The 20935-nt window shown below is 38.2% G+C and overlaps 1 protein-coding gene and 1 long non-coding RNA gene across 2 annotated transcripts; one reads left to right on the top strand and one right to left on the bottom strand.

Moving 5' to 3' along the window:
- Positions 1–12853: 12853 nt before the first annotated feature.
- Positions 12854–17632, bottom strand: LOC142838415 (uncharacterized). Its single transcript, XR_012908570.1, has 3 exons — positions 17436–17632; positions 14312–14597; positions 12854–13036 (listed from the first exon to the last, which is right to left on the bottom strand). It is a non-coding gene; the product is annotated as an uncharacterized LOC142838415 (long non-coding RNA).
- A 110-nt stretch (positions 17633–17742) lies between these two features.
- Positions 17743–20175, top strand: Cldn8 (claudin 8). Its single transcript, XM_075953828.1, has one exon. The coding sequence runs from the start codon at positions 17916–17918 to the stop codon at positions 18591–18593; it is 678 nt and encodes a 225-aa protein (XP_075809943.1). The 5' UTR covers positions 17743–17915; the 3' UTR covers positions 18594–20175.
- The last annotated feature ends 760 nt before the right edge of the window (positions 20176–20935 follow it).

Raw genomic sequence — 20935 nt, 5'->3', positions numbered from 1 at the left:
CTCAGTTTGACACTGGCACATCTGCTTGTTCACTATTCACCATTGGGAGGTGGAAGATGAAGACTATCTCTTTCTCTAATATATGGAAAAGCCCTTCCTTGTCCATGAGTTGCTGTAGCTATCCCTTTAATCATCTTATCCATACCCGGTGTTTCCAGAGAACCCACTGGTATCAGTGTTCATCTGGTCTGCGATAGAGACTGAGGAAAAGGATATGGTTATAATAATTCCTGTGCCAAAAAAAAAAAAAAGGATTCCTACTCCTCAAGAAGGGAAAATAATTTTGATGTGATTTTAAGTAGTATGTTTTGAATCTTATTATTCTACTTTACTTAGATAGTATTATAAACAGGAAAATATGGCATTAGTATTTTATTGTACCTAAGGAAATCTATGGTCAAAGCCATAACTTGTTATTAAAGGCTGTTAAACCATCAGGTGTGCCTTTTTAAAAAATCATGTTATTTCCCCATTCCTTTTCCCCCTACCACCAGCAATTTCTCTCTCAGATTTAAAGGTGTTTCCACTCCATAAAAGCCATAAAACAAAACCCTGTGGAATATCAACCTACTTTCAAGAGTTATTGCCCCTTTCCGGAAGGTTCTGTATCAGTTCAAAGAAAGAGTGAGGTGTTTTTTTCCACTATGGTATTGCTTACTGTTTCCCACTGTAAATATCACACCTCATCACAAGTCAATTGCAGGTGCAGAACACCAAAACCCAGCTGACCTTAGCACCATCTTGATTTTTCCATTTGAGATCTATTCTGTTTCTTGTCTATGCAGTGACTAAATAACTGGAGTGGCTACTTTTTCTAAACACCTTGTGACTTTGAATGTGGTAGAAGGCTTTAACCTCTCTAAAGGCACTAGAGAAAAGCATGTTGACTTCACTTTTAGTCATTTGAGTTTTGTGAGTTTGTACGCAGTCCTTCTTTTGTGTCTCACTGAGAAAAAGCTGGTCTACTTGGGGAATCTATCAAATCCCTTTGTACATTTCTAGCTTAGCGAACTTGTCTTGGGAGACTGTGCTCTCATTTTATTCAGCTATTTGTTTCCAGTGTGTTTCTTTGTCTCTTCTTACTACTATCTCATGTACCCAGGCTAAATTGCTTCCCAACAACAACTGCATTTACCTTCTCTCTACACGATTCAGCAGCTGGTGTGTTAACATTGTGTGAGATTCCTTCTGAGTGCTGTCCTTCTCCGATGCACTGTATACCGTCACATTTTGTCTCACCTTAGAGATAAGATAATGCAATGCAAAGGCTCTTAGTAGTGTTACCAAGAAGCTTTAATTTATTGGATCTCTCCATAACAAAGCTTTGCATCTTGTTGATGGGTCCTAATGGATTTGTCCACCAATAGTGGCTGCATATTTTCATGCTCACAGCTGATTTGCTAATAGTTACAGGCCAAAGAGCCCTATGATCAGAGTCTACTTAATTAACTTTCCAGATGAGAGAAGCTCACAGGACTTGTCAAAAAGCATTATACTGAGAACTAAGAAATCTCTCTTCTTTTGTTCCCACCAGCTTGATTCTCTCCTGTGTTAGTCAGAATCCATTAGATTAGAACATTGACTCCATATTATCTAAAACACACACACACACACACACACACACACACACACACAGAGAGAGAGAGAGAGAGAGAGAGAGAGAGAGAGAGAGAGAGAGAGAATTTGGATGTTAAGTGTGTCTCCAAATCTCCATGAGTTTAAGCCTTGGTCTCCAGAGTCACGCTTTCAGAAGTGGGGTCAATAATATGTGCATATTAGTTCCTCAGTTGTCCATGATTGACAAAAACGATAATCTCTTTTGGAGGAATATCACAGATCAACAAAAAATAACAATATCCCGAAAATTAATAACCCTTTAAAATTCCCTGGCATGTTTCCCTAATCATAAATGCTGTAAGTACCAGGTCCATCCATAGGATGCATCCTCTGTCTCACTGGCCTCTATCCTTCTCTTTGTAATTAGTTTCAAGGTTGAAGGGAAGAACTTGACACCTCTCTTCTTATCAAGGCAACAGAAGACTGGATACAATCCATCTCCAAGAAGACACCACAATCATTCAGTAGGTGGCAGTCTTTTCTCAAGAGCTAGGACAAATAAGTACTGATAAATAATATACTAGTGTTACTGAGTGTATATCAAACCATGATGTTAGGAGGTCATCATGAATTCAGCTATCTGCTGACTTTAATGGCATTAGTAATTCTCTAGTGTTAGTGTTCTATTTAAGAATTTTGATAGTATACATGGTATCTCAACAAACTTATAAGCAAATGCTCAAATATATTAGGTCTGTGTTTGGGAAGCAAGAAAGAATGCTTACATTATTTTTCCCATAATACTAGGAAAATTAGTAAAGAATTACCTGATAGAAGAATAAAGGATAAAGGGGTGATAGGACAGAGTAATGATAACTCAACAGAGTTAAGTATATGATATACTTGAAAAATATCATTATCAAACCCATTGCTTTAGAATAAATGTATTTTAATGAAGTGTTGAATTAAAACCTGTATTAGGTACATGAAATTCAGATTACTTAATCACAGTGTTTTTTTTTTTCACTCCTGTTTTTATATCACCATTTCTGATTCTTGTGGTTTTATGTCACTATGAAGTCAGTCTTGTGAAAGAACTCCATTTGGGGTACACAGATGTGATTAACAATTTTATTGTAAGAGAAAACACAAGATGCTGCTTCCTGATAGCAAGGCTTCAAATTGACAAACAAATTTTGCGTTTCTATGCTGTCACATTGATGGCAATCCTTAAAATAGTTTAGCAATGAAAACAACTTGGTATTTGCATAAAAACAAACAAGCAGAGCAATGGAATTGAATCAAATACCTGGATATTAATTCACACACCTATGGACACCTGAGTTTTGACAAAGAAGCTAAGGTTATACAATGGAAAAAAGAAAGCATCTTTAACAAATGGTGCTGGAATAACTGGATGTCCATATATAGTAGAAAGCATGTAGTTCCATATATAACCCCATAAACAAAACTCAAATCCAAATGTATCAAAGACCTCAATATAAGTCCAGCCACACTGAACCTCATAGAAGAAAAAGTGGGAAGTAGCCTTGAACACATGGGCACAGGAGACCACAGACAATAAGAGCAACAATTAATAAATGGGACCTCCTGAAACTGAGAAGCTTCTGTAAGGCAAAAGACATGGGCAGGAAGACAAAAGGGCAGACTGCATAATGGAAAAAGTTCTTCATCAATGCCACATATGACAAAGGTTTGCTTTTCAAAATATACAAACAACTCAAGAAACTAGACATCAAAATACCAAATAATCCAATTTTTAAAGGAGGTACTGTTCTAAACAGAGAATTCTCAACAGAGGACTATCAAATGACCGAAAGGCATTTAAGAAAATGTTCAACATCCTTAGACATCAGGAAAATGCAAATTAAAACATCTTGGGTTAGGTAACCCACACCCAAAAAGACAAACATGTATATGTACTTGCTCAAAAGTGGATATTAGACATAAAGCAAAAGATAACCAGGCTGCAATCGACAACCCCAGAGAAGCTAGGTAACAAGAAAAACCCAAAAAGAGACAGACATGGATCCCACCAGGAAGGGGAAATAGCCAAGAACTCCTGAGTAAATTGGGAGCATGGAGGAAGGGGAGGGGGAGGAGTAAATGAGAAAATGGGATGGTCTTTCCCAGGAGGGAAAGAGACAGAGAACAAGGAAAGAGATATCTTGATAAAGGGATCCATCATGGGATTAGGGAGAAACCTGGTACTATGGAATTTCCCAGGAATCCACAAGGATAACCCCAGCTAAGGCTCCAAGAAATAGTGGAGGTGTCTGAACTAGCCTTCCCCTACAGTCATTAGTGACTGCCCTAATTGTCATCATAGAAGGTTCATTCAGTAACTGATGGAAGCAAATGCAGACATCCACAGCTAAGCACTGTATGAAGCTCCTGAAGACGAGTAGAAGTGAGGGAGGGGCAGTAATATGAGCAAAGGGGTCAAGATCATGAAGGGAAAACCCACAGAGACAGCTGACATGAGCTAATGGAAGCTCACTGACTCCATACTGATAGCTGGGGAACCTCCATAGGACTGAACTACACCCTCTGAATACGGATGGCAGTTGTGTGTCTTGGGAAGTCTATTGGGGCCACTAACAGTGGGATCAGGATTTATCCCTCAGGCATGAACTGGCTGTCTGAAGGGATACCTTGGTCAGCCTTGAGGGGCTTGTTCCTGCCTCAAGATATGTCTTATTTTGTTGACTCCCCATAGGAGACCTTGCCTCATCTGGGGGTGGGGATGGGAAAAGGTGGAAGAAGTAAGAGTAGAGGAAGAAGGGGGAACTGGGATTGGTATATAGAATAAAAAAGATTGTTTTTGAATAAAAAAGTAAAATAAAAATAAATAATAAAATAAATAATAAAAATAAAAAATAGTTTTGTTTCCAAATTCACTATGTAGTACTCTGAACTACACAAATTTTGTTAGAAGACCCTATGTTATTTCTCACATACTTAGTTGACTTATTTGCTTTCAAATTGTATTGTGTTTTCAAACAGATAAAAGAATAACAAAGCATATGCATTTTATCAGTCTGTATTTCTAAGGTTATTTCCTGTATTTGAAGCAGTGTTTCTTTTTCAAATATATTCACATATATTATATATTACATTTATATCACATATTAGTCATGTAGCATGCTCCTCTTAATAAAAAAACTCTGAGGAATTCTGTTTATTAAAGCTCTAAGTTTGGGGGGGTTATAATTGTTTTCACTTAGCACACTGAAAACACCATCAGTGGTATCTCCAGCTGGTCTATGGAACTGTCTTGGGGGAAGGGTTTCTTAATTATTCTATTCACTACTGTGTATTTGAGCAATATAAAGAAATCATAGAAGATTTGGGATGTAGCTCAGTTGGGAAACTGAGGTTGTTTCTCCAGAACTCACACGGAATGGGATTTCATCTTACCAACAGCATTACTTTCTGCTTAGGAAAATCCCATTCTTCTCAAGTTGACGCCCATGCTCATGGGATCTTTAAGTGGCAGGGCCATGAGATGTACATTTCCTGTTTCCTTTGATCAGGAAGAAGTTGTATGGTGCGTGTCCATTAGAGAATGTGAGCACACACAGACTAGTCTTTCTTCATCCTTAACTCTGCATCTGGTCCTCACAGAAACTTTAGGAACATCTGGTAAAGAACCAAGGATACGTTCTTCAGTACCGAATTGGAAAACAGATACAGGTTTTCCATAGAAGCTATTCAAACATCTCCAAAAGCTTTAGACATAAACAGACTAGACTACAGGTCTATTATTAAAGTTGATGTTAACAAGTTCTAACAGCTTTCTTCTTCACTATGTTCTTGTACACAGAACTGAAATGTTATGGTTTGGGACAGGTAGGACTGCTCTTCAGTGAGAAACACAGAACTAACAATCACAGTGTTTATTTGCATAGTTTCCTTATCCAAGGAGATCTAAATCTCTCCCAGGGCCATTAATTCTTTTAAAAAGCATTCCATGGAGGCAGTGAGCAGGTTTGGCTTGCCTAGTGTGGAAGAGGAAACTGAAGCATGGGTAGGGCTAATGTCCATTCATGTATGGAGATTTCTTGATGCAAGTTGATAACGGGGGTCACTGGCTCTTACTATCTGTTTGAATATTAACCAAGCAAACCAAAACTATTTCACGTGTTTATTCAACAACAGCATTGTTGGCAGTGTTAAAAATGGGGAGGTTTCTTTTTAAAACCTGTGTCTTTTGTTAACAATGGATAGTTTCCATATTGAAGGAGTGTACTCTCACACAACAATAGCAGAACTCAGGTTAACTTGAGTTTAGAGACCCCAGCACTGTTCTTTCTCTGATCTCTCTGGGTCGAGCAGGCATGTGTGTTTGGTACACTTTGTGAATATATAACCTACAGAGTGTGGTATTGAGTCATGTCCTTAGCAGCGATTCTTCCCCTGAGACATTTGAAGCGCCCTGGAGGCAGGCACTGTGCCTTCTTCATGACTCGGAACAGTGCCTATTTTGTGGTCATGTGGCAACCAAGTTTTGATGAGTTGATAAAAGAATAAGCAAGGAAATGTCTTAAAATAGTATTTACTACACACTGTCCGTTACCAGGATTATTTGTGATAATTAGCTATCTAGCCAGAAAGTGGATTTGAGAGGTTTTGCTGTTGATTTTCCAGAAATGAAATCATTGGTTGAATTTACATTTTCTATTCTGCCCAGATTTTGGCCAAAACAAACAAACAACAAAAAACAAGACAACAACAACAAGAAGAAAATCACTGTAACTGTGATTTCAGCCCTAGAATTAAGGATGGCTACTTAGTTAGGGCTTCTGTAAATGTGATAAAGCTCCATTAGCAAAATCAGCTTGAGGAGGAAAGGGCTGGTCTCCCTTTACTACTCCCAGGTCACAGTCCACCACTGAGGAAACTCAGAGCAGGAACTGAAGGCAGATAGATACTTGGGGGCAGGAAATAATGCCGAGACCATGGAAACACTGTTTACTGGCTTACTGTTCACCACTTGCTCGCCCCGCTTGCCTTCTTTATACAAAAGACCATATAAGTAAACTTTCCTTATATTTCTAATTATAGAAGTGATCGTTCGATACAGCAGAGATTTGAAATAATTTGATTGACAGGTAAGGGAAGCAGAGATATAAATAGTACCTATGCAAATTTCTGTTTGTTTTCAAATAAAACCACCATTTCAAATTTCACCCTCTTTTTATTGCCTGTTCAGTGGAAGTCAAAAGCCTTAGATAATAGCTGGCTGATGTACCTGTCACTCATCATTGGAGCAGAAATTTCCTGTTCTTTCTGAGTTCACAGAAAATCACAACAAGGCAAATTGAGAAAGACAGGCTGATGTAGCCGAGACTCATATACCAGTAGCTTAATGTTCCTAAATGAAACTCTATTTCTGCCAACATCATAAAATAATAATTTCAGTTGAAAAGCAGACAGTGAAAACTGACTTTCCAAGACATCAAGTGACTACTTCAGACTGGCAGGGAGCATACTTTCCTTTAATTAGACAATGCATAAGATACACATGCAAAAATTATTTCTAAAACTTGAAATGCAGAGCATAAAAATATTCTATTTAATTACTGATTATTCTGAAATTTATTTTCATTCTTATTAATTTAAAACAATGTTAATCAAAAGTTTGGCATTATATTAAAATTATTTGTTATTCAAAAAATATATTGCCCAGACTCCACACTTAGCAAATATTGATATAAGACATAGGAGTGAGTCTTACAATAGCAAGACTAAGAAAAGTGGAGTTGGATAGCCAGAGAAGAGAAAGAGAACTTAAATAAATGAGCAAAGAGAAACTGACATATAAAACATTCTTAGAAAATATGAAGAATTTTGTGATACAATTCATGGTTCACTGGGACATCATTTTTGCCTCCTTCCGAGGGAATTGCTAAGCGTGTAAAGATGGCACTGAGAGCACCAGAGCTCAGCATCATTGTGTGTTTCTATGAACTCCCTGACAACAAAGGGGCTAGGAAATGGCATAATTTGCATTTGAGGTAGATTCAAAAACTTCTGCATACTAAGATTAGACTAGGCAATAACTTTATAGTTGAGATAGTAGAAAATAAGGCAAAGCCACCTGTACTGGGGAAAGAACACAACAAGAACGACGATGACAGATCAGAATCAAGTAACCTGCAGTCATTTCCTCAGCTACAGTATGCTGGTTAGCAAGAGGCTGTCCAGAACAGAGGCACATATAGCCCAGCACTGCCTTCACATTAGTGAGAGAGAGAGAGAGAGAGAGAGAGAGAGAGAGAGAGAGAGAGAGAGAGAGAGAGAGAGAATAAGAGAGAGAGGGCTTCCACATGCCTAGCTTTATGAAAATACTTTGATTCAAGTCCCAACAGAACATCCGTGTCTCTTATTGCCTCCTAGAACTTTTGGGCCCCAAATCTCTAGAATGAAGTAGAAACTAGAAGATTCCTCAGGCCTATTTTGTATCTCATATTTCACACAGATGTTAGGTGAAAAGAAGCAATGCATGCACATTATCTGTTCCAAAGTTTTGACCTGGAGGCAGCCCCAGGGAGGCAGGACTAGCCAGTCTGGTCACACAAGAATGAAATAAAATACATTCGTCATTGTGAGAGAGCAGTAGCCCGGCTGAAAATGCAAGACATTTCCAAAAGTCAGACAGATAACTGCATACAAGTTCACAAAGCAGAAACCCTTAGGAAGGATCGACAAGGATCAGATAAGGGAAAAGATAAGGGGCAGAAACACTTGAGTGTGTACCAGAACCAGCTTTTCTGCTGCCTATGCTATATGCAGGCTCCAAGAGTGCTTTTTCTGAGGTATGCCCACTAAATAGAAATTAGAAACTCCTTGAAGCATTTTTTAATTTGTTTTTCTTTTATTCTTTTATTTTATTTTAATGATCTATGGGTAGGTTGCTCGCACTTGTCTGTACGAGTAGTAGTGTATTTATATAGGTAAAAAGGTTATGTTGGCTCATAGAAGCAAATATACAACTGTCTTTTTTGTTGTTGTTGTACGTAAAATCCCAGTTTCCACTTCCTTCCCTTCTCTCATTCCCTCCACCTTCCCTCCACCCCACCCCCTATAGATGCATTTTTTTTAAACCTGAACAAAAATAAGACTTACTGCTGAGATGAGCAACAAATTCATGATCCTAGATTTTTACATGGCACAATAAACCACTGTTTTCTGTTAGTGCTAGGATACACTGGGAAGTTATCCTAGGTAAAAGGTGTCTTTTATCCCTGTAGAGCCAGAGCCAGAGGACCCTGATAACTCGGGAAGATACAGAAACATGCCAAGTACTTCATCAGACAATGTGTTAACTTATAAAGATCAGAGAGATTTCTGCTCCACAGATAATTTTTCAGGATCGAAAACAGAGCATACTTGTTGAATGATTAGAAGCAATTAGAAGATATTTTATGGGGTATTTTCTTGAAATTCTTTACAAGGGTAGAATGCCTATAAATATTTGAAATAAGAGGTTGAACAACAACTTCTCATTTTCTCACATTCTTCTTGAAAATACATTAGTCCAACATGTTATAAGCTTTCCTATCTTTTTTTTTTTAATAACTGAAAACCAAGAAAGCCATGCACGGCTTGTTCCAATAATAGTCTTACCCAGTGTGGTCTGAGCTTGGTTTTAAGTAAGACACTTAATGTCTAACCCTATTAAAATTTGCAAACATTGGTTACCTAAGGCAGACAGAATCTTAATTTGAATTTTAAGTGGAAAGTTAATTGTTTTGTAAATTAATCAGTAACTTGGCTTAGCTCTATTTGCCCCGTTAATTACTTTTTGCTGTCCTGTTAACTCCAATGTTACAAAAGAAAGTCATTTCTTGGATTCCCATATCCATTGTTTACCACTGGGATGTGTGTGCAGGTGCGCACAAGTGTGTGCTTTCCAAAAACAGCCCTTTGTCTCGTAACGGTTTGCCCTGTGATTTTTCATATTGAGCAACAGCCTTTGGTCCTGTAAGGGAGACAACTTATTTCTGATCATCCTACCCTAAGTACTATAGGAACTGACAGCAGACAGAGCATCATGCACTCTAGTCTCTGCTCTGCCAAAGCTTTATCTGCTGCACGGGGTGCATCGCTGCAGTGAAATAAGAATTGGTTTGCTGTAGTCCTGGGTCTACAGTCAGGGACGAGCTTGACAGATGTTGAGTTCTACCAAGCCCGTTGGTTGTGAGGTTATAGGTCAGGCATTAAATACCTCAACCTTTGCTTTCTTTAGCTCTAGAACATAGCACTGGTTGTATTTAAAGGTTTCTGGAATGTCAAAATCATATAAATAATTAATCATAATTTCATTCAATCACTCTCATTGTAAATATAAGTAAACATTATTAAGTAGTTTTGGATTAGCATAATATTAGCTAATGTTTCTCTAAAATATAATATTTTATGCCTATGTAAGTATGTTGAAAATATTCCTACAAAATTTGCATAGTATTTTTTTTCTTTCTTTGCATTTCTAATAAGATTTAGAGTTCCTATGAATTGCTCTAGACTGAGAATAGCATTTTAAGGTATATTTACTTGTTGGGATATTGTTCCTTGCCTTATGCTACTTATTCTGGTACTAATTAGTTTCTCTGCCTGGCCAGAAATTCTGCTACCAACAACTTTTTCTCTTCTTCTGAATCTGTGCAGACTCCATTGCACTTCTGCAATAGCAGAGATGTGGCAATTATTTGGCATTTTTTAAATTAAGTTCAAAGTGGCACAGGATGCCGTTGTTAAATGACATAATAATGGTTTTTCTATTTTGTTTGCTCAATGATAGAAAGAAAGTTTCTAAATGAGTCACTAGAAACAAATCTTATTGGATATAAAGTCCCAAGTCAAATTTCACCTGTGTTTTGAAATTCTTGTAAAACATAAAGAATAACCTAGTGCTCTAGAAAGCGAGACAAGAGGATTTTGAATTCCATACCATATTAGATAATTTAACAAAAATTTTTCAAAGAATCCAAAATGTAATACAAACAGAAAGGGCAAAATTTTCCTTCAAGTAGAGGCAATTGACACATAAAGCCATTCACTTCACTGTTATAAATTTTTTTAAATGTGCTTTAGTCAAATTTGCGTTAAGTGGTGAACAGTTCACTGAGTGTCATACCGTGGAGTGAAGCAGAGGGCCTTTCCACCCTCTGGGAAGAAGGAAAGGAAAAGGCACTATGACACCAGAATGCAGTCTGCTGACCCTCTGTCTGCTCTGTGATAGTTCCCCAAACTGAACATTTTGTATAGAAGATTTAAAGATTTAAAACTTTTATAAACTAGATTTTTTAAAAGGAAAAAGTGAGAAATCTGTTTCTTCATTAAATATGACCATGTACACTAGTACTTTTTAAAACGTGATTTTTGTGAAACTATTTTGTTTACTCATAAAATGATAAAAACCCATTAGTATACGAATCAAATCACTTTTGTGAGTAAATACATCTCGATACAAATATAAACACAAAGACTGATTCAGAGTCATAATTAAGTATGGGCACTGATATTTATAATTTTCTATATAGTTTTACTTTAACTTTACTAAAGTTAAAATTTATTTTAATGCTATTTTTTAAAGTTTTAAAGTTTAAAGTCATTCTTTAACTTTCCTAAAAAATATGCTCTACTTTTAGGTGAACAATTGCTGAATTATATTACTATTTAAATGATTTGGGTGATACCTTTTAGGAGATCAGGAACTAAGGAGAAGAATTTCAAAATGGGTTTTAGAGTAGTGGAAATGTTGAAAATAAAGCACTTATACATAAGATCCTCAAAAATAATATTTAAATTAAAAACAAAAATTGTCAGACTTGAGGGAAATATGCAAATAGTTTCCCAATCGTTTGCAGTTCCTGTGCTTTTTCGAACTACCATCTTTGCTGTGGACCTTGCCATGGGAGGTTCACAGTTTTAAAGCCTGGTTAACCTACAATACAGAAATAGGACAAAATCCTATGCCAGCACTTTAAAAATTTCCCTTTTCTATTTTCTTCTGAGGGTCTAGTAGGCAATCAAGTGGGAAAGGACATAGATTTCCCATTCCATTGTTGTATATAACTGTGTGCCTAATGATGAATGCAGTCTCTGTCAAGTCTAAACCTACCCAGCTCTAAAAAGAATCAAATACTCCTTGCATTTTATAGAAGCTTAAATGTGAGTAAAAGGATGTTAGAAACTATGAGAAAGAATAGTCTATATTATTAACAATAAATTTTACTTACCCGCCCCCCAGGAGAAAAAGTACATATCTGTAGGATTGGGATGTTCCATGGTTTATTACAGATTATTAATATTATCATTATTTCATGGATTACTACAGAGCAATCGATTCAGAACAAAGATAACACATTTTTAATCACCATCCCTGTTTGTAACCAGTAATCTTGTCCACTTGATAAGATTTAGAATCACATGAAAGCAAATCTCTGGGTAGGACTAGTGGATATTATCAAGTACTGGGTTGATTGTGGTAGAAAGATCCATGTGAAATTGGGCAGTCTCATTTGATGAGCTAGCACCCAGGACTTAAACTCTCGAGACAAACATAGTTGAGGGCAATGTTCTTTCCATTCTGTTTCCATTCTGTGGTTGCTTGTGACCATTGTTTCCTGCCTCCACTGCTCTGCCTTGACTATCCTGGTAAACTGTGCCTCCTGGAACTGTAAACTAAAGTAAATCCCTTTCCTTGAGTTGAGTTTTTTCATGTATTCTATTGCATCAGTGTGAAAATAATAACAATTACAAAACAATTACTACCCAGAAGGGGGAACCGTGGCCATGTAAAAACTGACCATAGGATTCTAAAGCCTTTGGAGGTGGTTTGTGGGAGAAATGTGGAAGAAGAAGAACTTTAAACTAGAACAACCCTTCTGTTGCAGGCAGAGTTTACAGGGAATCGGTGGGGGATCTTGGAAGACAATGATACTCAGGGAGAAGTCTCCCTTATGGGGTTTCAGAGGGGAATAGTCACTTTTTAAGAACTGGTGCAGGTTGGTCCATGGAATGTTCTAGCAGAGAACTTGGTTACCTTCTCCCCTTTTCTTGAGAACGTGAATGTTGTTGAGATTACCGACAGTAGAGTCATCGGTTAGGTGGAGAGAATCTAAGGATGAGATGGTGTTCAGCTGATTTTATGGTCACTGCTCACTGTCATGGTCATCCAGCTCTAACGTGAGAGGAGAACTGAGAGCAGGAAGTAAAAAACTGTAGCTTGGAAAGGGATGACGTGAAAGTTTAGAGTCTCAGGCAAGGGGAGCATAGACCACAACGTATGTAACTGATGAAGGACTTGGTACTAATGAAGAGAATCCTGGTGCTCTTCACTGGGGCAAGAGGACTGTGCCTGGAGGGCAAAACTCCATCCACAGGAGGCTCTTTGAAGGATTGAATAACATGGAGAAAAGGAGCTGAACACGAATAATTATTTCTTCTACTGTAGATAAAAAATTAACAGGGTGAGTCATGCCCCTGTTTCCATGACTTTCTCACCAAATCTTAACCGTTTTGGCTTTCTACTTCTCAGAAGAATGTTGAATACCACTTTTCCACTGGAATCAACAGGTCTGTCTATGTGATTTTTGTCAAAGTATTGGAAATGGCTAAGCTATGAGAAAATTACTCTAATGGTCTATCCTCTCCCTTTAAGAGACAAGCCCCACCCACTCCCTCCTTCTGCTTCCAGTTTGAGCTCTCTCTTTCCATCTCTCTCTCAGAGGCAGCTTGTGCTTATCCCCACTTCTCCCCTTCTCCTCCTCCTCCTCCTCCTCCTCTCTCTCTCTCTCTCTCTCTCTCTCTCTCTCTCTCTCTCTCTGTCTCTCTCTGTCTCTCTCTCTACTCTTCTCCCTTCTCCTCTTCCTCCCTTATATAGGAAAGAGCTCCTTTTTAAGCATAACCACTAAAATAGGTCATTAAGATGTGGCAAACATGGAAGCCAGGTATTGGGGAATAAAACACAGAAGTGTCCATCAAAAAGGACAAGTGGGGTGTTGGTTCAAGAGACCATGAAGCAAAAACACAGTTCAATACTGAGAATGAAGAACAAAGAGACCAAATTATGTGTTCACTTAGTTTCTCAGGACAGAATGGTGAACCAAGTACAGCTAATTAACAGTGACCAACAGTTCACAATAAACACAGGCTGAAAACTATCCACACAAATAAATTTAGAAAACAATAGGGATTGGCAACTTTGTGGAAGCTAAATCAATAGTCATTTTTAAACAGAAAAAACTATTAGTAAGCTACGACTGAAGAGTGAGAGAACAGAAGTAAAGACAACACAGAAAAGAGATTTCTGAGGGCAGTGTGTTTGCATTTGTGAAGAGAAACCATTTGTGTGCATTCGGTACTTGTCAGGGTTGAATTTAATTAGTAAATTTAAAACTACAGCCATAAGATCCAGCCATGACAAGTTCAATAGAGGCCTGAGTCTCAGTAGTTTATCTTAAGGCAATAGCTGGTTCTGACAAAGACCACAAACTAAGACTACCTAGTCACCACCCAGGAACAGACCATCCAAAGGAAATTACTAATGTTCCAATATTGTAGATCGGATCACAAGCCAAAACACACCCATTGCCTTTACCAGGACACCCCTAGACAAATCTCAGCCTATCAAGGGTGCTAAACCTTAAAAACCTGTCACCCCACACCCTGCTAATGTAACTTTTTTTGGTTTTAAATAGTGCTGTCTCAAGGGGTGGGATACCTCTTCCTTTTGCCTTTGTTGTGCCAGTTGCTTTGATGAGATCCTTGCTGACTTGTATTGTGCACACAATAAACCTCGCTTTTGCATTTTGGTGAGTCAGTCTCCCTGGTGGTCTTTTAGGTTCCCCATGGACTGGGCACAACAACACTTAAATGAAGCCTCTGATGTAGTCTCTGGTAGTAAGTGGTTTTGTCTGGGAGTAAGGGTTCATGCCTGCCCCACACGTGTCCAACCTTTTGACACTGCAACACCTTGTTGTCTGTTACAAAGGTCATCTTTGAGAACCCTGCAATTGAGATACAAACAAATAAATAAACAACAATAATAACAAAATAAAAAATCACAAACAACCTCATGTCTTATTACCATTTTGTATTCCGAGTCTCAGTCTGCAGAACTGACATGGTTGCAAGTCGTCTCAGCCTTCAGAAGGCCAAGACAGAAGGACAGACAAGAATTTCAGGTCAGTCAGTGAGTGTTGAAAGTTATGTTACAGGCCAGCCTAGAGCACACTCTGAGATCTCATCCTTAAAAAAATAATAATAATTTAAAAAACACAGTTTGAGCATTTATTTCTGTCTTATGTTCTTTATAGCAACTGGGTTCCTTGTAAAGACACAGACAAAACCTTTAATCCGCTCAGGTGGTCTATAGTACCAAAAAACATAAAAATATAATTAATCTACTAAATCTCTAATCACTACTACCAGCTGAATTTTTCAGAGAACTCAATCATCTCAGTAGCACAGAAAAGTAGGTAAGCCATCAAAGACTTTTAGTCTCTGAACTCAGGCTTATGTCCCCAGAAAACAAGGCTTTCCCATTTTCCCCTGCCTTTCTCTGTTCTCTGATATTCAGTACATGGTTATTTCAAAATATCATGGAGTGAATTACATCACTGCCTGACTTAATCTGGGTGCCCTGGGCTTGGTGCTACCAGAGCAGTTAGCTGTGTAATTATTCTAATGTCAGCCCAGGGTTAATCTCTCACATGGGCCTTAATCTTTGAGCTAAGACAATTTCAACTGGAAAGCACTTAATCCTTTTTAAATGAGGAGAATATTTACATCCATGACATTCCTAACATGGCCCAATTCTTAGGGGGAGGGATCTAGTTCCATAAAAAGTCAGCTGTATCTCTACGTACACTGGCAGGTTCTCTGCCTCCTTTGTCCATTCTGATGCAAATGCTCAGCAGTGTTTATCCAGAGCTCCCAGAAAATATATCACATGGGTATTTGGAAATTTAGTCTTGATGGATAACATCTGCCCTTACATCCCCTAAGTAAAAACTGGTCATTATCCAACCAATGCCATCATCCCTTTTTCATTTTAAAATTATGTCTGTTATTCAATGCTCCTAGATTAAAAATTAAAGATCAATACTCTTTCCAGATCCAATTTCAAGTCTTCATTTGTATACTGAAGATTATTTCCAAAGATAGTATTTTTCTATTGCCCTGTCTATCACAAATCTGTTAAGACTGATAAAATCTAATGAAGAAAACACTGATATTTATTTCTACATCAGGATAATGAAGGAACAGTGAGTTCTTAACAGTTAAATAGATTAAGAAATCAAGGGAAATAAAAAATTTTAAGTTATTGCATAGTTCAAAATATCCACTATAATAAAATAATTTGGATTGCTATACTCTCTTAGTGCTTAGAAGATAGTTTACTTTAGTGTCTCCATTTTTCCTTCCCTGCCATACATAAATTTTGCTTCAAAAGTCTTTACAAATTACTCAGTTTTTACACCATTAGAATTTCAAAGTGTGATGAGTTAGCCTGAAATAGTATCTTTAATCTTTGGATTTAATGTACAAAGAATCAGACAGAAGCAAAATTTTAAGGGGATAATTATTATTGTAACGGGAGCGATGTCATATACCTCAATCAAGGTACTCAAGAGGTAGAGGCAGGGAGGTCAGGAGTTCAAGGCCTTTCTTGGCTAAGTAGCAAATTTCAGGACAGTATATACTTACAAGATTGTCTCAAAAGCAACAAGAAAGAGAGAGGAGTAAGGGGAATGTTATTTTATGTTGACATCTTTTATAGTAACAGGAAATTAAAACACAGTTTGAGGGTTTGAGCATGTAGCTCACTGAATAGAGGGTTTGCCTGGTGTTACCAGGCCCTAGCATTGCATAAGCAGGTGAGATAGTACAGACCTGCAATCCTAGTGTTTGAAAGATAGAGCCGAAGGATTAGGAATTCAAAGTCATCCTTTTGGCTACATTGCAAGTTCAAGGATTACCCAGGCTACCTGAACGGGGAAAATAGCTTATGCTTGGAAAAGCAAGGCAGAGAGAAAAGAAGGCCTCCAAAGGAAAATTTCTAATGGAACTGTGCCCCATCCATGTGGATGCTGATTCCACTAACATTTGTATTGTTAGGTTGCAAAGAGTTCAAATTGCCATGCATTTAGAGGCTGCTAAGTGCATCTGCATAACACATGTTCTCATATGTAGGAACGATAATTTTCATTAACGTCTAATGAAATTCCTTTCAATGAAGATGTTACATTAAATACCAGAAATTTGCAAGAACATGGGAATTCCTTGTACAGTGTTCAGAATTCCATTTTCTTCAGACCAGAAGACAGAGGAGGAAGTAGCAGGCTAGAAAATAAGGTTTCAGCTTTAGTAGCTGCAGACAGTCTCATTTCAGCACCGTAGTAATTCCCCTCACAAAGCCATCAGCCTTCTCTTTTGGTGTGTTTTCACTATAAATCAATATTATCATGGAAACAAACACCAACAAGTAGTTTTCCTCGTTTAAAAGAAAACCATATACACTTAGTGCCAACGAGGAAGGCAACCGGCTTTGTTCAATTATTCCAGCCTAGCCTTTGTTTTTTGGCATGCTGTCCAGGCTGAACTCACTGTGTGAGAGCTAGCTTTGAAGTTCTAGACAAATTAAATCAACCCTTCAGATCACATGTGTTCCAAAGAATGTGGTTTCTCAGGTAAGAACAATCTGTCAACCCTTCATTCTCCTTTAATTTGGCCTTGGAATCGTCCCCCCCCCCCCCCCCCCCCCCCCCCCCCCCCCCCCGGTAGAATGCATAGGAAGAGAGTTTATTGGATCCTCAGTCACAGCAGTTTAGGGTCAAGATTACCTGTGCAAGCAGGAGCAGTGCCTCTTTAGCTGGGAGAGACTGGCTCTGTCCTTGCCGATTGTGCAAACACTCATAATTGTGCCTCTAGGTAAACACACTGCTGTCTTCTTGGAAAAAAAACGAGAAGTACAAAGAATGTTTATTTGCAAGTCCAGCCTTCCCAAGTATCCAGAGTTGATTTAGACACACCTGACCTCCCATCCCCCTCTGATTGGCGAAGAAAGCTGCCCCACTTGATTTGCAAGTTTACTGTTGGAGTCAGTGGAGGGGGGGGGGGAGAGGTTGGAGGGGGAGTGTCTCACCGGCCAGCACTGGATTTGATCTAGCTAGAAAGAGCAAAGTCGTCATTATTGAAAAACCACGGCGCTCTGAGCTTATTTCTTCATGAGGACGGTTCCCTCCTAAGGCACACGGATTTCTGCTTGAGAGCAGCCCTACCTCCCTGTTCAGCATTCCAGCTGGATAAAACTCGGCAGCACCATGGCAAGCTACGCTCTTCAAATGGCTGGACTGCTGCTTGGTGGCGTTGGCATGGTGGGCACAGTGGCAGTGACCATCATGCCTCAGTGGAGAGTGTCCGCCTTCATCGAAAGTAACATTGTGGTTTTTGAGACCCTCTGGGAAGGCCTGTGGATGAACTGCATGAGGCATGCCAACATCAGAATGCAGTGCAAGGTCTACGACTCACTGCTGGCTCTTACTCCTGACCTTCAGGCATCCAGAGGCCTGATGTGTGCTGCGTCTGTCCTGTCCTTCTTGGCTTTCATGACAGCCATCCTCGGAATGAAGTGCACCAGGTGCACGGGAGACGATGAGAGCGTCAAGAGCCGCATCCTGCTGACAGCCGGAATCATCTTCATCATCACTGGATTGGTGGTGCTCATCCCTGTGAGCTGGGTTGCCAGTTCCATCATCAGAGACTTCTACAGCCCGCTAGTGGAAGTCGCCCAGAAGCGTGAGCTTGGGGAAGCCCTCTACATTGGGTGGACCACAGCACTGGTGCTAATTGCCGGAGGAGCGCTTTTCTCTTGTGTGTTTTGTTGCACCGAGAAGAGGAGCAGTTACAGATACTCGGTACCATCCCATCGCACCACTCAGAAGAGTTTCCATGCAGAAAAGAGATCCCCGAGCATATACTCCAAAAGTCAGTATGTGTAGTTGTGTGTGTGTGTGTTAACTGTACCTATAAAGTCAAGCAAATCACTGTATCAGGCACTATTTTCAAGAAATGGAGTCCACCGTGTATCCATTTACCTTTGTTAACTGCCTAACACTCATTACAGGAAATACGCCCCGTCTTTGGTTCTATAAATGATTTAGCAGAATGAGGTATTATGCACACAGCTTCGATTGTTCTAGAAAGCATAGTCATTTGTTTTCTAAAGTGGTTCACGCAGCCTTTCCTTTTATCGGCTACTCTAAAACGACACATCTTAAAGGCCGTTGGTTTAAGCTGTGTCTTCTCTATGTCACGGCATTATATGAGTAGATGAGGGTGGCAGTTATATCTCACACAAATAGAGACAGGCTTATGCGGCTCTATTTAAAGTGAAATGCCAATCCATCAGGCTGAATAAATACAAATTTTCAAGGGGAGCTGGGAATAAAAGGGAAGAAGGCTGATATTAATTGCCTAAAAACAGCTTAAGGATTAGTGTACTCTATTTATAGTGAAGGTTAAAATGAAGGCTTTAATCACGAGTGTAAAGGAAGCTAAATGGCGTTCTGATATCCTGCTCTGCAGTCTCCTGGAATTAGAAAGCCCATCTCCGTCAGCCTTTAACTCCAGAGGCTATTTTTCTTTTTCTGGTTGGTTATTAAGTTCGTATCTTTTAAAATTTAAGACGGATAGTTTGTCAAAATATTTTCATCCGAACTACTCTCCCAAGGCTGTGCTAAGAAAAGAGATAAAGCAGTGGTGTTCGAAAAATTAACAATTTCAGGAAAAATAATTTATTTTAACCTGTAAGTTTAGAGAAGGATACATTGTCTTTCAAATGGAGTCACATATGTAAGGACAGTTCAAGCACTGTTTGTGCATTGTCTGTGGGACTTTATCAGTATAAATGAAGGAGAAAGATGATATGTTTTGGTTGTCATCTTCTTACCCTAAAGAAGTACAACCCCTCCAACTCCAGAGTCCTTTCTGACTCTGACTACATCAGAATCGTCATTTCGGTTCTGTTAAGCATCATTTTCTCCACTTGCTATGACTTTGCTGAGGTTTATAAAGTGGGATATTACTGTGTTTCCTCCCAATCTGAGAGAATTGTTAATCCAATTTCAAATTTCATATATATGAATCTGTATTAATAATATGACTATATGTGCTGTTTGCTTTGTGCATTTTATATGATAAACTATGACATTTATAACAATAAAGCATTCTTATATTTCCATTCTTTTTTATTTCTTTGAGAAAATTTTAAAAACTTGACTCTTTTTTAGTTTTGAACACAGATCCTGTGTTTATTCTTGAGTGTAGTGAATGACTTAAAATCAATTTGCCTTATAATGATTACACACATGTACTAATATTTGAATATAATATATTGATAATATGTTAAAATGTAGTTAAGCTCAATGAATTGTATTTGTTGTAAATATTGTGTATGTAATCATCGTGTTTTAAAGCGTTGTCCACATGTATTTCAACTTCTGAGAATTAATATGAATTAAAATGATGCTGAATGATTTTGGAGTATATACCATATTTATATAAAGTATATTATTAAACATTTGTAATACTAAGATTGTAGTTATTTCAATTCACAAATGAGAAAAAATATCTCAAAATTGTTCATTGGTTGCCAAAAAACACTAGTAGAAAACAAGAGCTAACAACATTGTGAAAATCTTCAACCAAAGTTCTTTATGTTTCAGTACATTTAGTTCATGACCCAATCTTTGTATGTGAAATTAAATGTTCAAGAGCTGTTAGTTGGAAAAGCTTTAGTTATTGTTACCACCTGGGTGATGTCATTATGCTAAGTGCTTATCCACCCTGGGCAATTTTGCCTTTTTTGGTCAAGACAATTTTTAGGAACAGAAATAAGTCAGAACTAACAAAATGACTTAAAGAAGAATAAAGAGAGCCCATTTATTTTTATAGCCAGTTTCTAAACAATAATTATTTAATTGTCCTAAGTGTTACAGGCCCCATTCATTTTTTTGTCTTTTCCACAAAACAAATAAACAAATCCCCCCAAAAACAATAACAAAAACAAAATCTATGAGATTGAGATCACTTCTTTGGTGTTTCTGAAATCTCTCTTCATTGTCTACCTTGCTTATAAACCCATCTCTTTTCTTCGAAACTTCTTGTATTCTTATGTCACTGTATCAATAATATTTCTCATTCAACTAGCTGCCAAATTCTTACTGTGGTTGTTTATAAAATATATCAAGAACAGAAAGAAGTTTCAGCAGGGAAACGCTCTTGCTATGCAAGTCTGGAGCCTCGAGTCCCATCCCTAAAATCCTTAACATATGTGCTGTGG

This window comes from Microtus pennsylvanicus, chromosome 1, assembly GCF_037038515.1.
Source record: "Microtus pennsylvanicus isolate mMicPen1 chromosome 1, mMicPen1.hap1, whole genome shotgun sequence".
In the NCBI taxonomy this organism is placed as follows: Eukaryota; Metazoa; Chordata; class Mammalia; order Rodentia; family Cricetidae; genus Microtus; species Microtus pennsylvanicus.
The sequence above is the reverse complement of the archived record's forward strand: the minus strand, read 5'-3'. Positions and strand labels throughout refer to the sequence as shown.

Coding starts and splice junctions, on each gene's coding strand:
- Cldn8 (XM_075953828.1), top strand. CDS start 17,916: ATGGCAAGCTACGCTCTTCAAATGGCTGGACTGCTGCTTGGTGGCGTT.